Raw genomic sequence first — 14,594 nt, forward strand, 5'->3', positions numbered from 1 at the left:
TCCCCTATGAGGAAAGGCTGAAGAGGTAAGGGCTGTTCAGCTTGGAGAAAAGATGGCTGAGGGGGGATATGATAGAGGTTTTTAAAATCATGAGAGGTCTTGGATGAGTAGATGTGAATTGATTATTTACACTTTCAGATAATAGAAGGACTAGAGGGCACTCCATGAAGTTAGCAAGTTGCACATTTAAGACTAATCGGAGAAAGTTCTTTTTCACTGAACGCACAATTAAGCTCTGGAATTTGTTGCCAGAGGATGTGGTTAGTGCAGTTAGTGTAGCTGGGTTTAAAAAAGGTTTGGATACGTTCTTGAGGAGAAGTCCATTAACTGCTATTAATCAAGTTGATCTATGGAATAGCCTTTGCTATTACTGGCATCAGTAACATGGGATCTTCTTGGTGTTTGGGTACTTGCCAGTTCTTGTGTCTTGGTTTAGCCTCTGTTGGAAACAGAATGCTGGGCTTGATGGATCCTTGATCTGACCCAGCATGGCAATTTCTTATGTTCTTACCCTTAAGAAACATGGGTGTAACCTGCACGGAGCGGCAGTTCCTAACATAGGAAACATGATGGTTAGAATAGATGGACCATTTGATCTTTTTCTACCATTAAAACTATGTTACTGTTTCCAAACTATGTACAATGAGTAAAATCTTGGAAAAATGAGTTTTGATGCAATTGGATAATTTCATACAATAGACCTATAGTCTAGGTAAAGGCAATTTGGATTCACAAAGTATCATGGAACTGAAACTTTATTGATTTCAAGTCCATGCATGCAATAGGGTAAAAGCCTGCGCCTCATGGCATGTGGACAGGTGCCAACCCTAACTGCAGTGCTCTCTGTGCCTGTGGCTACTCCTCCTCTGTGCTTCAGCTCTAAAAAATAAGTGGGGGTAGAGGTAGAGGAGGAGGTTGGGGCAGAGGAGCAGGGAAAGCGGGAGGGGGGAGGGTAAATTTCCACGAGTGCTCCAACCCCACAGCATGCACGTGGCTCCCACTGCTCCAACACTTTTTCCTGGTGTAATTTGTTTCCTGTCTAGAAACTGCAGGAAATTAAAACCTTGGATAAAAGATGTGGTTCAGAATAGTGCAATCCCAGCAACATGTCTGAGTTTGCCTTATAGTTTGCTTGATGCCTGAATGATGTTTAGCATTTATAACAGTTTGCATTTAGATGAGCACCACCCACATAATTACCAAATGCTAAATTTTAAAATGAAACATGCGCCTTCAGCTACTTGTGACTCACCAAATGAAGCTTGTGCCCTAATATGTAGATAATATAAAAAGTTCTTATTCAAACAAGGAGGGTAACATGCAAATCCATGACAACTGGATATTAGGGAGATCGTCTGAAGGAAGGAGGACCTACAGAACCTGAAGACAAAAGGAGACGCAGGTTTCATCTTTGACCGACTCCTTCCTACCCAGCGTTTGATTCCATCCTGCGAGGTAAATTTCCTGGGGTGAAGAATCTTCAGTTTCCGGAGGGTTTGAAAGCTTCTCCTGCTGTAAAACTTTGCTCTGCTCTGGGGGATGCTCTGAGTGCCTTTCCACCCTTCTGGGAGCTTTGGTACCATTTAGCCAGTATTTGAGCTTGCTTTGGTTTGCTACTTCCAAGATGTGATTCGCAGTTTACTAATATATCTTGCACTGCCGTAGTGTGTCAGTGTGTTTGTGTCGTGGATTCAGCTGGGGACTTTGCCTTTAAGGGAATAATTTCCAGCCATGTGTAAAGTCTGTGGGAACCTTTTTCCTGCAAGCTTTACACTAGTTTTCAAAGCAAAATTGCACACATATATATATATCTGCTAATGTGTATATGTGACAAGGTAGGAGCATTGGGACATTCCTCAACAGAATTAATGTGCGTACTTTTTAAAATGAGGTCCAAATTCACAAAATATCCATTTAAATGGTAACGTCTGAATATCCCCCTTACTTATTTGGCTAAAAGTTAGTCAGATAAGTTATTATCTGGCTAAGAATAATCTGAATAAGAAAGGAACGAGTCTAAATAATTTTTGCTTTATTTCTGTTATCAATTTTTAAAAAATGGGGGCATTCTGGGGAAGGATTTAGTTAGCTGAATAACTTATCTGCTAACTCTAACATTTGGAGTTAGCAGATAAGTTGCTAGGGAAATTAAACTGGAAGCATAGCCTTCAAAGATAACTCCCCTAGCAATGCTAGAAGTGCTGTGCTGAAATTGTACAGGTCTAGCATAACTCCCCTGGGTACCGTAGAAGCAATGGGCCCAAGTCTGCGATCCAGGCTGAAGAACTTTCAAATGTAAGGTATTGGAGGGTGGGAGAATTAGGATTGGGATGGGGTGGGATGTGGTTGGGAAGGAAGGGAGGGGCATTCAGGAAGGCATATTTTAGTTGCATTTAGAGAGGACTGGAGAGCAGGCGAGGTGAGGGGTGAGGGCAGAGGAGAGCACTGGATAATATAAATAAATGCATTGGTAAAAGTATTTGAGGGGTTTTGGGGGATTTGACCCTCTATTTCAAGATTGGGTGGGGGGGAGGTGAAAGTAATAAGGCTACTAGGCCCGTGACTTTTTTTTTTTTTTTAAATCTTAACCGGCTTATTCTTTTGGATGTAACCTGTTAAAGCTAAGGTTATCTAGCCACATGATAACTTTAAACCTAATCTGCGATATTCAAATGATATCCAGTTAGGTTTAAAGTTATCTGGATGCAAATAGCTGGATAACTTTAATAGGGGATATTCCGTGAGATGTTCACGGAATAAGTATAGCCAGATAAATTGTGGTTCACCAATTCACTGAATATTGACCTCTGTGCATGTAAATCCAAGCCCCACTCAGACTCTGCCCACCAGAGGAAAAGCAGTGAAGTACACATTTTCAAAAATTGTTTTTACTCCTGAGTATTCATAAAGCTGTGTGAGGGGGAAATATCAACTCCAATGTCAATGTTGTGCACGGAGGTGGACCCTTGTCCTGGGGCAGAGATGGAACGCCTCCTGAAAGGGAACAGGAGGTAACTACCCCCAGGGAGCGGAGCACTGGAGGAGACAGAGGCTAGGAAGAGCTTCACCAGTGGAAGCCCGAGGTACCCCTGGGAGGAGCCCGTAGGGACCTGGGCCGCTTGGACTTAGGTGGGCCTCGCAGGGTCTCCTAAGAAAGTGAAAATCCGGTGTGCCCACGGAAACAGGGGGAGTGCGATTGGGTTCAAAGGTTGGAACAGGGAGGGACCAGAACAGAGTTGGAGATGACAAGGTGAGGAACAGAGCCAGAATCTGGAGACGAGGTCAGGCAGGCAAAGGTCAATGTCTAGAGGTCAGTCGGAGGAATGGTCAGCAAAACAGGGGTCAGATACCGGAGGTCAAACGAGGTCAAAGGCAGGCTGGAGTCTTGAGGCAGGCGGCAGGCAGGCAGGTCAAGAGCAAACTGAGGTCAGTACCAGTAAGACAGTCCGAGGGTACTATCTGGGTAGACAGAGAGATGAACACAGGAACTAGGATGCAGGAACAAGTGAGTAACAGAACTGGAACAGAAGGATCCTGGAATGAGACTAGGAACAAGCAGGAACAGGTACAAGCACAGAGGCAATCTCAGAACAAACCGACCCGATTGCCAAGGCAAGGAAGCAGAGACAGGAACTTCCTTATATCGAGGGATCAATCAGGGTGCGCCAAGGAGCTAGGACCTGCCCTTGGCCTTACATGAGTCCGGGTAGTCTGCGCATGTGCGCATATGGGGATGGCTACCAGGATGCCAAGCGCAGTAGAAGACCCGGCAACCACCGCCACGGGATGCCGGGGCCTGGCAGGACTGGCAACTACCGAGAGGTAGGTCGTCCCGGGACCCGCTATGAAACCATGAAGGTGTTCAGACCCGCGCATTGGACGACTGCGAGTGGGGCGCATAACAGTCACCAGTTCGTAAAGGGTGCATTGTGTGGGAAAAAAAAGCAATAAAATTAAGAAGTCCCTCTTGATGGTGGAGTTGGCTAGATAACAAACCAAATAGATGAGCACTGCAATGTGTGAAAGGTCTCTCTCTCCTGAGGAATTTTCCCAAATGGTTTATTTGGTACTAAACAGAAAATGGGCCTGGTTTCAGTATCTTACAGAAAGATAACTGTCCATCAGCTTCCCTGTCCCAGCCCTATCTCGTGTGACTGTACCTACCAGCAAGGGTTTATACTTGACTTTGGCTGAAAGGCTAAAACATTTAAGATGAGATACTGAATTTGTGACGAAAGGCAAGGAAATATACCTTCTCCCTCCTATGTGTGGAAAGTTTAGATTCATTTACTCAGTCTCTTAGGAAGGTAATCCAGCCATGTGCTCCTGGGCCTGGATATCTCTGGAAAGGAAGTTTCTCAGTCTCTCAACACCTGGCTCCTCTGTCCCTTGTTGGAATTTTACATGTAGCTTGGCTTTGCAATAAGAACAGCTGTCTCTCTCTTTCCTCAGAGTGCAGACTTCTGTTTCTTCCTCTTGATAATTAGCTCTTCAGGAGAAGAACTAATTGCAGAGCTGCCAGATGCAATCCTCTCTTCCTGGCTCCTGGCTCCAACTGATGGCCATCCCCTTCCCACACACACAGAGTCAGACAATTTGCTCCTTTTCTTCCTTAAATGGTCTCCCAGCATTCCTTTGGCCGCCTCCTCTGCTGGCTATGTAGTGCTGTTCTCTGGGCAGGCTAAACAGGGCAGCCTTTTTCCCAACTTCTTAACACTGTGAGTCCTATTGCTGGTTCTTACAGAACAATTGTCATTCATAGCAGAACACACAGTGGGGCGGATTTTAAGAGCCCTGCTCGCGTAAATCCGCCCGGATTTATGCGAGCAGGGCCCTGCACGCCGGTGCGCCTATGTTCAATAGGCCTACCGGCGTGCGCAGAGCCCCGGGACTCGCGTAAGTCCCGGGGTTTTCCGAGGGGGGCGTGTCGGGGGTGTGTCGGGGGGCGGGGACGAGCGGCGTGCCATTTTCGGGGCGGAACGCGGCGTTTCAGGAGCGGGCCCGGGGGCGTGGTTTCGGCCCGGGGTGGTCCGGGGGCGTGGCCGCGCCCTCCGGAACCGCCCCCGGGTTGCGTCTAGGCGCGCCAGCAGCCCGCTGGCGCGCTGGGATTTACTTCTTCCTCTGGGAGGCATAAATCCCCCAACAAAGGTAGGGGGGGTTTAGACAGGGCCGGGGGGGTGGGTTAGGTAGAGGAAGGGAGGGGAAGGTGAGGGGAGGGCGTTAGCGAATTCCCTCCGAGGCCACTCCGATTTCAAAGCAGCCTTGGAGGGAACGGCGGCAGGCTGCGCGGCTCGGCGCGCCGGCTACACGGAATAGGCAGCCTTGCGCGCGCCGATCCAGGATTTTAGCGGATACGCGCGGCTACACGCATATCTACTAAAATCCCGCGTACTTTTGTTGGCGCCTGGAGCGCCAACAAAAGTACACGAATGCGCCGTTTTTGAAAATCTACCCCAGTGGTTTTGATGTATTTTTATATTATTTGCGGCATCAGCTTGCAATCTCTGCAAGGTTGAAAAACCCTTTCTGGCATGTCCAAAACACATCACTCAGATCAGATGCAGCTTAGTCCACATTGTAAGGCTCCAAGAAATGATAAGCTCAAGGGAGAAGGAACCTGGTTTATAGTAGTTTGCTACACTTGGAAAACCAGTCTGGTGTGAAGTGTGCTGTTTAGAGATTGGTTACCTATTTAACAAATGAATGCATCTCTAGGGTCTTGAAATATATCTTCCCCTCAACCAGAAAGAACCCTGGTTTTCCCCATCATGGAGAGAATAGAGAAGGAGGAGGCAGAGAGGAGAGTCAGGCTACACATGCACCAGAGATTCAAACAGGAAGACTAAATTCTGAGATAATCACTCATGGATGCACGTTCTTCTCTCTAGATGCAAATGGATATCAGAGAATGTCATTAGTATATGATGACACAGAAGCAGTAAATAGTCACCCAACAAAACCTGCACAGTTCTTCCCTAAGTTATAGTCATTATTAAAGGGAATAATTTTCAAGTCGACTTAGGGAATATCCGCTTATCATTTATTTATTTAAAGGCTTTTATATACTGATAACCATTTGCATTACCAGCATTAGTAGCATGGGATCTATTTAATGTTTGAGTACTTGTAAACTGGATTGGCCACTTTTGGAAACAGGATGCTGGACCTTGGAGGACCCTCGGTCTGGCCGAGTATGGTAACATCTTATGCTTTTAAAGCCATTTGCGGGCATAAAACCTGATTTTATGTGCCTATATAGCTCTTTCCCCTTCTTTCTCTTCTTAGTCTCTCTTCCTCCACGTTTTCCTTTCTCTCCTGTTCTTCTTACCACCTCTGCTCCTCATCTCTCCTTCTTTTATGACCTCTCTCTCTCCCATCACCTTCTCCCTTCCCCCCTCCTTATTTCTTTTTCACACAGCTATGCAGGCTGGGACTCTTCAGCTGAGAAGAGGTATGATAGAAGTTCATAAAATCATGAGTGGGGTGGAACTGGTAAATAAAAATGGTTATTTACCCTTTCAAAAAATACTAAAGCAAGAGGACACAACTTGACTCAACCAGCAGATTTAAAATAAATGGAAGAATATATTTTTTTTACTCCATGCGCAATCAAGCTGTGGAATGTATTGCCAAAGTACATGGTGAAGGCGACTAGCACTGCGAGGCTTAAAAGCAATTTTCACGGGTTCCTGGAGAAAAAGGCCATAATATATTATTACTCAGGTAGATAAAAGAAAGCTATTGCCATCTCTGGACATGAGTAACAGGAAATAAATCAACGTAACGAGATGTGACAGATACTTCTGACCTGGGCTGGGAATTCTCAGAGACCAAATTGTCAGAGACTGGGCTTGATGGACTTTTTTCTGATCAGCACGGCATTTCTTATGTTCTCATGACCCCAGGTCTTCATAGACAAGCAGACTGAGTCCTGGTATTGCTTCTGTTCCACCTATTGACAGATTTGTAGTTTTATTTTCTAAGGAATAAAGGACTGGAAAGCCAAAAAAACAATGGAACGAGCCAGCCTGTCCTTGATGAGCTCTCTGGCAACACTTTTGATTATTAGGGAACTTCAGGAGCTTTGTAAGCACACTTTAGAGGGTGCCCAGTGCTGCACATGTCACGGGGTGCTTTAGAAATGAGGCGGGAGTGGCATTTTTAATCATTTCTCCCATTTCAAAGCCTGAATAATATTCCAGAATCCATACAACAATGGGGGGGGGGGGGGGGGTGTGTGTAGAATATTACTTCTCCTTTGTTTGAGTGCATTCTGTTTTGCAGATTTAGAGACGTTTCTCAGTGCTTTCCAGGATGGATTTTGGGGCTGTGTTGTTTCTCTTGCTGGTCGCCTGCATCTCCTACATGATTGTGATGTACGGAAAAATGCTGCAGAAAAGGGGTCAGCTCCCCCCCGGCCCGATGCCCCTCCCAATTATAGGCAACTTGCTGCAGGTGAACACTGATAACACCGCCAAATCTCTCATCGCAGTAAGTGGGATTTCTTAATTCCTTGTATATTGTGCTAAGATGTAATAAATCTTGATTGGGTGTGCAGTTAAAGTAAATGGATTTTATCCCCATTCCTTGGGTGTGTCTCAAGCCCTGAGGACAATTAAAGTCTAAGGTAAAGCGTCTGTTTTAATTGCTAACATCATTGCTTACTTAAGTTCTGTGGCATACAAGAGTTCCAAACTATCCGTGCCTGTCTTGCATGGATAGTTTATGGAGCCATAAGAGAATGCATTAGTTCTTTGGGGCAGGGACCTTGGCTAGCTGTAGACACTGTCTCTTTTCTTCCCGAGGTGTTGATCCTTTTCTGGCTAGGGAAAATGCACCTTTCAAGGCCCCGAGTGCTTAGGACGTCTCTTGTAAGTCTATGTACCCCTGAGAGAGGAGAACCCCATAAGAAAGTTCACACTGTGGGCTCATGGTACAAAAACCACTACAGACACCGAGGTAGTGTGCAGATCAAAATTTACTTTCGGATAATAAATAGTGTAGTGGCACAGTTCATTCTGTCGTTAGCTCCACAGGTATGGTTAACTTGAATTAAGTTCCTTCTCTCAATCTTTGCAAGATATTTCCTCACTGGGATCCCAGTTATCTCCACCCTCCAGGGTGTGGAAACGTGAAGGCCTTGGGTATAGAAAGTATCCCTTTTTAGGTGACTGAGATCCCTTTCAACCCTGGATGAAAACAGGTAAAACAGTCTTGGCACAGAGTTGCAAATCCTTACTCTCTCACCTTTCCCATCACCACACGCCTATTCCTTCTTCCTCCTCTCCTCCTCTCTCTTCATTCCCTTTCTTTATCCTCCCCAAATCTCCTTCTTCTCCTCCCTCTCCTTCTCTCTCTCCTTCTGTGCCTCTGTCCTCCTCCATCATTCATCCCTTTACCCTACCTCCTAAGATTCCTTCTTCCTTTCCCTTCTCTGCCGTCTCCTCTCTTCTCATTCCCAGATCCCTTTTTCTCCCTCCTCCCCATCCCTAATCATTAAGATTCCTTTTTTTCTAATAAAGAATCAAGTAAAATAAATGAATAAAGAAATGCCAGGAAAGGACTTTATTTTTAGAAACAAAAAAACAATTATAAATGGCAAATATATGCAAAATTATACAAATTTGCCACAGAATTGCCACAGAATTTTGTAAAATCTGCCACATATTTTGCCGTTTCTTGATGCAGAATCTTGAAAAATCTGCTGTAGGAAACCACGGTTTCTGAGGGTGGTAGGCAGTGAAAAGGAAGAGAAGGGATGGAGAGGGGTGTTGTGTCCATCAGTCGCAGATGGCTCCGACCACTCTGCCTCACCTCTCTTTTACCCTTTTCCTCGTCTATTGGAAGAATGGCTGCCTCCGCTGCTGTTTGCTGAAACCCTCGGCGTCTCCGAGTCAGCCTGGGCGTCCCCGTCCGCCATGCTTCTTCTTGCGGCCTCCTAGGGAGCACGCGCACACGCTGCCTATATTTTTGAGTGCATGATAGCGGGAACTTCAGGGGCCCCACCGCATGATGTCAGTACCTCCGGGTATTTAAACCTCCGCTCCGCTCCAATTGAATGAGATGGCAAGGACTCTGACCGCTTCTAAGCTGCTCGCTTGGATTTCTCACTACACTCCGGGGTATCTCGCTCCTACAAGAAGCTCTGGGTACCCGCTCCTCGGTGGCCCTTGCTTCTACTCACCCTCCGGGGTTAATCTGCCTAACCTTAGGACACCCGCTCCTCGGGGGTCTTATCTGCTTTCTTTCAGGAACCCTCAACGCTTCTAGGTACTCGCTCCTCGAGGGCCTACTCTACTCTGGGTATCCTGCATCTCAGACCTCAGGTCCCTACCTTCATTCAACTACCAAAGGAAGTTATCAGCACTGCTACTCTGTGAGTATTATTACGCTCCAGCTCTCTCCATTCCACTCTTCAGGTGCTCGGCCTATCCCGCACTGCGGAACACTACCACACCTTTGCTACATCTGGGTGAGACCATCTACTACAGAAACGGTCTGAGCCCACTGTGTTATTCCTGGACTACAGTACTGTCCGTTCCTTGGCAAGATTCAACAACAGCACTATAATAAAGCTTTCTTTCCTCAGTGTCTGCTTACTTGAGTCTAGCCAATCATTGTGGTTCCCCATGGGGCCCCTCCCCGTGGGAGGAGTCATCGTCACATCGACCAAGAGTCCACAATATGCCACAAACCCAACAAGGGGTTATTAGAACTTCACACTCCCCCACCTCCTCTCCTCTTCCCATCTCGCTCACTCACTCAACTCCCCTTGCTTCCCTTCTCTCCCCTTCCTTCCAATTGAAATGGGAGGGGAGGAAAGGCAAGCTGAGCTGAGTGAGGGATGAGGGAAGGGGGATAAGTCAGAGGGGAGGAAAGGGAAGGGAGGAGCAGTGAGTGGGAGGGAAGGATAAAGATGTAGGAGAAGTGAGTGGGTGCGAGGGGAGGGAAGGGAGGAGGAGTGAGTGAGTGGGAATAAAAGGGGGTGGGTGAATGAGAGGGAAGGGGGAAGGGAAAGGGGTGGGTGTGTGAGAGGGAAGGAGCAAGAGCATCATTGGCCCATGTGGCCAGAAGAAAAAAGCAGAAGCAGCATTGGCCCATATCCTACCGTAATAGGAAAGGGGAATAGTCCTGTTGGTTGCATGGGCTGAGGTCGGAGGCTGCTGCAACTTGATGTGCTGGAGGGGGAAATGGGTGTATGTGTATGTGCACACATGAGTGTGAGAGCATGTATGTACGAGAGAATAATCACACAAAAACCCACTACACACCACTCGTGTATTCCAGTACACCACTATGTAAACAACAAACCAACCAACTAATGTACTGGTATAAACTATAAAGCACCTTATTATTTGCCCAAAATACACAAGAACATGGATGTTCCCCCTGGACGCCCTATTGTGGCGGGTCGGGGCTCCATTTTAGAGCCATTATCTAATTTTTTGGATTTTTTTCTGAAACCTGCTGTATTAGGATCTAGATCGTTCTTACAAGATACATCCCATATGCTCCGGTTACTTCAGGATCTACCCCTTCTGCCTGAGGAGAGTTGGTTGGTGACGTTAGACATCACATCCCTCTATACCAACATCCCCCAAAATGAAGCATTTATGTTGGTACAGGACATTCTTCAAGGTCGTCCACGCCCACATAGGGTACCCACTGGTTTCTTGTTGGAACTGTTAAAGTTGGTATTATTCAAGAATTATTTCAGCTTTGATGGGACTTTCTACCTACAAGTACAAGGAGTGGCGATGGGGGCCACGGTCGCCCCTGACATTGCAAACCTGTACGTTGCCCATTTCGAGGATAAATTTCTGTACACCTCGGATTGGTTTAATGAGATACTGTTATGGCGGCGTTATATAGACGATGTGTTTTTTATTTGGAAGGCTTCATGGGATTCTCTACAACAATTCTTAGCATGGCTGAATTTGCAGGATATCCACCTGCAATTTACAGCACATTTCAATCAGCATTCAGTAGCTTTTTTGGATATTCTGATTATTAAAGAGGGTGGTGCAGTGAAAACCTCATTGTATAGGAAAGAAACAGACCGCAATCATTATCTGCGGTATTCCAGTTACCATCCCCAAAGGCTCAAAAATGGGCTTCCTATTTCTCAATTTCTGCGGTTATGCAGAATCTGTTCATCGCTGGAAGATTTTAAGCTTCAAGCCCATTCCTTGTCTATAAGATTTGCTCAGAGAGGGTATCCTCAGGGTGTAATTAAGAAGGCATATAAGCGGGCTCTCTTTGCAAATAGAGATCTGCTACTACAATACCAGCAACGTCCATACAATCAGGATCTTACCTGTACATTAAAATTCTCCCGACATGTCAATGAAGTTGTTAACATCATATGCACCCGTTGGAGAGTTTTGTCTCTACATTCAGTTTTTCAATCAGGCCCAAGATTTGCTTATTTCAGGGGCCAGAATATTAGGGACCAGATTGTACATTCTAATTTTGAATCCACTAAGAAGGAAATCATCCGAGGAGGGCATCGAACCTGTGGATCTTGCGACATGTGCGCTTTAGCTCTTACAGGAGAACAATGGCAGGCTCCCCATTCTGGGGTGGCAATACGTTTAACAAAGTCAACTACATGCAACTCCACTGGTGTAATCTATGTGATACAATGTCCCTGCAACCTGGCATATGTGGGTCGGACCAAGAGAAAGATCCGCACAAGACTTATAGAGAACAGGAGTTGCATTAAGACCTCGAAAATTACAGCCCCCCGGTTCAACATTGTATTACTCAACACCATCAATTCACAGACTTACGTTGGTCTATTTTGGAGCAGGTATATTGCAGCACAAGAGGAGGCGATATACAATCTGTTTTAAACCGCAGTGAACATTTTTGGATCTTTTCTCTCAATACTGTTGATCCCCATGGGTTAAATGAAAGAATCAACTGGTGTTCTCTGATTTGACAATATCTGGTTTCAAGATAAAGATAAAAAACTTTGAATAGGTTGTGATGGAGGCTTTCCATCTCCATTTCTGCCACAGGGATTTTGCGGCACTTGTGTTGATGTATTCATCTCCATGTAATGTGATTATCAAGTTAGCGTGTGAGGACGTGATGGAAGACCAGATTTTCTGTTTCTATCTCTGAAAAGGACCTGATAGAGGACCTGATATCGGTTTGGGTTCGTTTGCAGCTTCAATGAGGACGTGATGGAGGACTATACAACGTCGTTTTTACTTTTGAAGAGGACGTGATAGAGGACTCGACACTGGCTCATAAAAATGAGGAACATATCAGAGTATGCCCCCCGGAAGAGGAGTGGCCTCTATCGAGCTTCCGGAAGATGAATATAAAAGGTTCCGGGTTGTCGCCATTTGTTTAAATTTGGCGAGCTGAAATTTGGCTCGCGCTTAGAAAAGAAAATGCACGGAGCATAACCGCAGTCTTCATTCTTTCTGTCGAATTGGATTCCATCTTCCAGCGTTTCCCCTGAAGCAGGACTACGGTCCGAAACATGGCCATGTCGGGATGTTTGGGGCCTATTCATTGTGGATGAGTATCTGTATACTATCATTAGCTTTTGATTTATCAATTGGAAATTTTTCCTATGAATTTTGGTCTGGACTATTTTTACAATAATTTGAAAAAAGAAAAAAATTGATGAGTTGAAAATTAAAGTAATTAAGACCCCTTATAAAAAACGAGATGGTCTGCTCTATGCCTACTTGTGAATAGAGGGTCTAACAAAAGTTTGTTCGGTAATAAGGTGCTTTATAGTTTATACCAGTACATTAGTTGGTTGGTTTGTTGTGTACGAGAGAATAAACATGTATTAGTGCATTTATTTGAGAGAGAGAGAAAGAGAGAGGGCAAAGATTTTGCGCCACCTTCTTTTCCAACTCAGCAATTTCAAGGTGACTGGAAATAAAACATTCCCAGGGAATGCAATAAACTGGCAGGTTTTTTTGATAACAAGATCAAAAACTTAACCAAAGATTTAGATCAAATGCAGAATCAAAATATAACTTTACAATCACTCAATACTGACTTCTGAGTTGGAAGTACAGCAGATAATCAATAACATGAATTAAGCTAATCATTTGTTAGATGTGATTCCGATCAAGCCAATAAAAAGAATAATTAAAGTCATTTCCACCTGTATTACAAAAATAGTAAACCTATCTTTAAATGAGGGTGAGATTCCAACAATGCTAAACTATGCATCAGTGAGACCAAATCAAAAAGACCAAAATATTGATATTAATAATTTCAGTAACCTCACACCCATTTTCATTCATAGCAAACATAATTGAGAAAGTTGCACTCTCTCAATTAATGGAATTTATTGTTTCAAAAAACATATTATATCCAACACAAGTCGGCTTTAGAAAAAATTATAGTACAGAATGTTTACTCTTACCATTCTCCATGGGTTTGATGGAGGCAAACCGTACTTACTTGCTCTTGTGGATCTGTCTTGCTGCATTCGATACAGTAGACTCCAGAATAATGATTCAAAGACTGACAGAAATTGGTCTGACAGGTAAAACATTGATATGGTTCTCCTCTTTTTTAGCAGATCACTCTTTTCATGTCAGAATTGGCAATTGTTTTTCAAATACAGTTACATTAGAGACAGGAGTGCTGCAGGGATCTGCACCTAATCAGCCATGCTCTTTTAATATATGCATGCTTCCATCATGTAGATTGCTCTCTGGTCTGGGTCTTACCTACTTTATTTATGTTACACTCTTCTTCTCCAAGGGGAGGAGCTAGCAATCTGTTACGCTCGCCTTTTCCAAAGGGGAAGAGTTAGCGATCTGCTGTCGCTCACTCCGCCAGGAGGGTGGAGTTGGCAAGCTGTTCTGCTGTGCTCTTGAAAGGGGAAGGAGTAGCAATATGACATGACCTGCTCCTCCAGAGGGGAGGAGTTAGCTATCTGTAATTCTATTAGCGAACTGCTGTTAGATGCTCCTATAAGGAAAGGAAGAAGCAAGCTGTATCAATCTGCTAAGGAGTAGCAATCTGTTATGGATCAACTCTCCAAGGGAGAGGAGTTGGCAATAGGTATATAGTACTTCGCTATTGAGATAGCAATCTATCATGCCCCCCGCTACGGAGTAGCAATCTGTGTATATATATATATATATAAGCTGCTGGCAAGTCTCAGAGAAAGAGGAGTAGCTATCTATATAATACTTCCGTGAGCGGAGTCAGTGGTCTGTAGTGGTTGGCTCCCACAAGGTGACAATAGTGAAAGGAATGACCACTTGGAGGAAATGGTGAATCCATGGGCAGATGGCAGATAACTGCACCCCCAGGAGGAGATCCTGAGAGGAACCATTTAATAGGTAGCCAGTGAGATAAACACAATAGTTCTTTATTAGACTTTATTAGACTGGAAGCTGGACCATCAGAGGTGGCAGTAGAGAGTTGCTGTGTTCAGCAAGGCTGAAGTCCTTATAATACTGGAATATAATCTCTGGGTCGCTGAGCTGTAGAGAGAGACTAGAAGTAGTGAGTAGGCAGGGTATATTGGATACAAGATGGTACACTCACAATAGTAGATGTCTGCAATGGTCTCTATGCCACAGAGTGTCTTCAGTACATTC

General features: G+C 44.9%; 2 protein-coding genes across 3 annotated transcripts in view; both read left to right on the top strand.

The window, feature by feature from the left end:
• The window catches only part of LOC115072975 (cytochrome P450 2F3-like), a 175,214-nt gene that overhangs the window by 130,706 nt on the left and 29,914 nt on the right, over positions 1 to 14,594 (top strand). Inside the window, exons 1-2 of one of the 2 annotated variants that reach the window (XM_029571043.1) lie at positions 1,322 to 1,455; positions 7,285 to 7,491. In XM_029571043.1, the coding sequence (XP_029426903.1) occupies positions 7,315 to 7,491 (177 nt within the window). In that variant the 5' untranslated portion in view covers positions 1,322 to 1,455; positions 7,285 to 7,314. Of the gene's footprint in view, positions 1 to 1,321; positions 1,456 to 7,284; positions 7,492 to 14,594 lie in introns of those variants that run through there. The other variant, XM_029571044.1, reaches the window with a different exon arrangement.
• LOC115072976 (cytochrome P450 2F2-like) overlaps positions 1,434 to 14,594 on the top strand; it is a 100,185-nt gene continuing 87,024 nt past the window's right edge. The window contains exon 1 of the mRNA XM_029571045.1: positions 1,434 to 1,455. The gene's annotated coding sequence lies outside the window, so the exon portion shown is untranslated. The remainder of the gene's footprint in view (positions 1,456 to 14,594) is intronic.

Source organism: Rhinatrema bivittatum, chromosome 11 (genome assembly GCF_901001135.1).
Source record: "Rhinatrema bivittatum chromosome 11, aRhiBiv1.1, whole genome shotgun sequence".
NCBI classification, from domain to species: Eukaryota; Metazoa; Chordata; class Amphibia; order Gymnophiona; family Rhinatrematidae; genus Rhinatrema; species Rhinatrema bivittatum.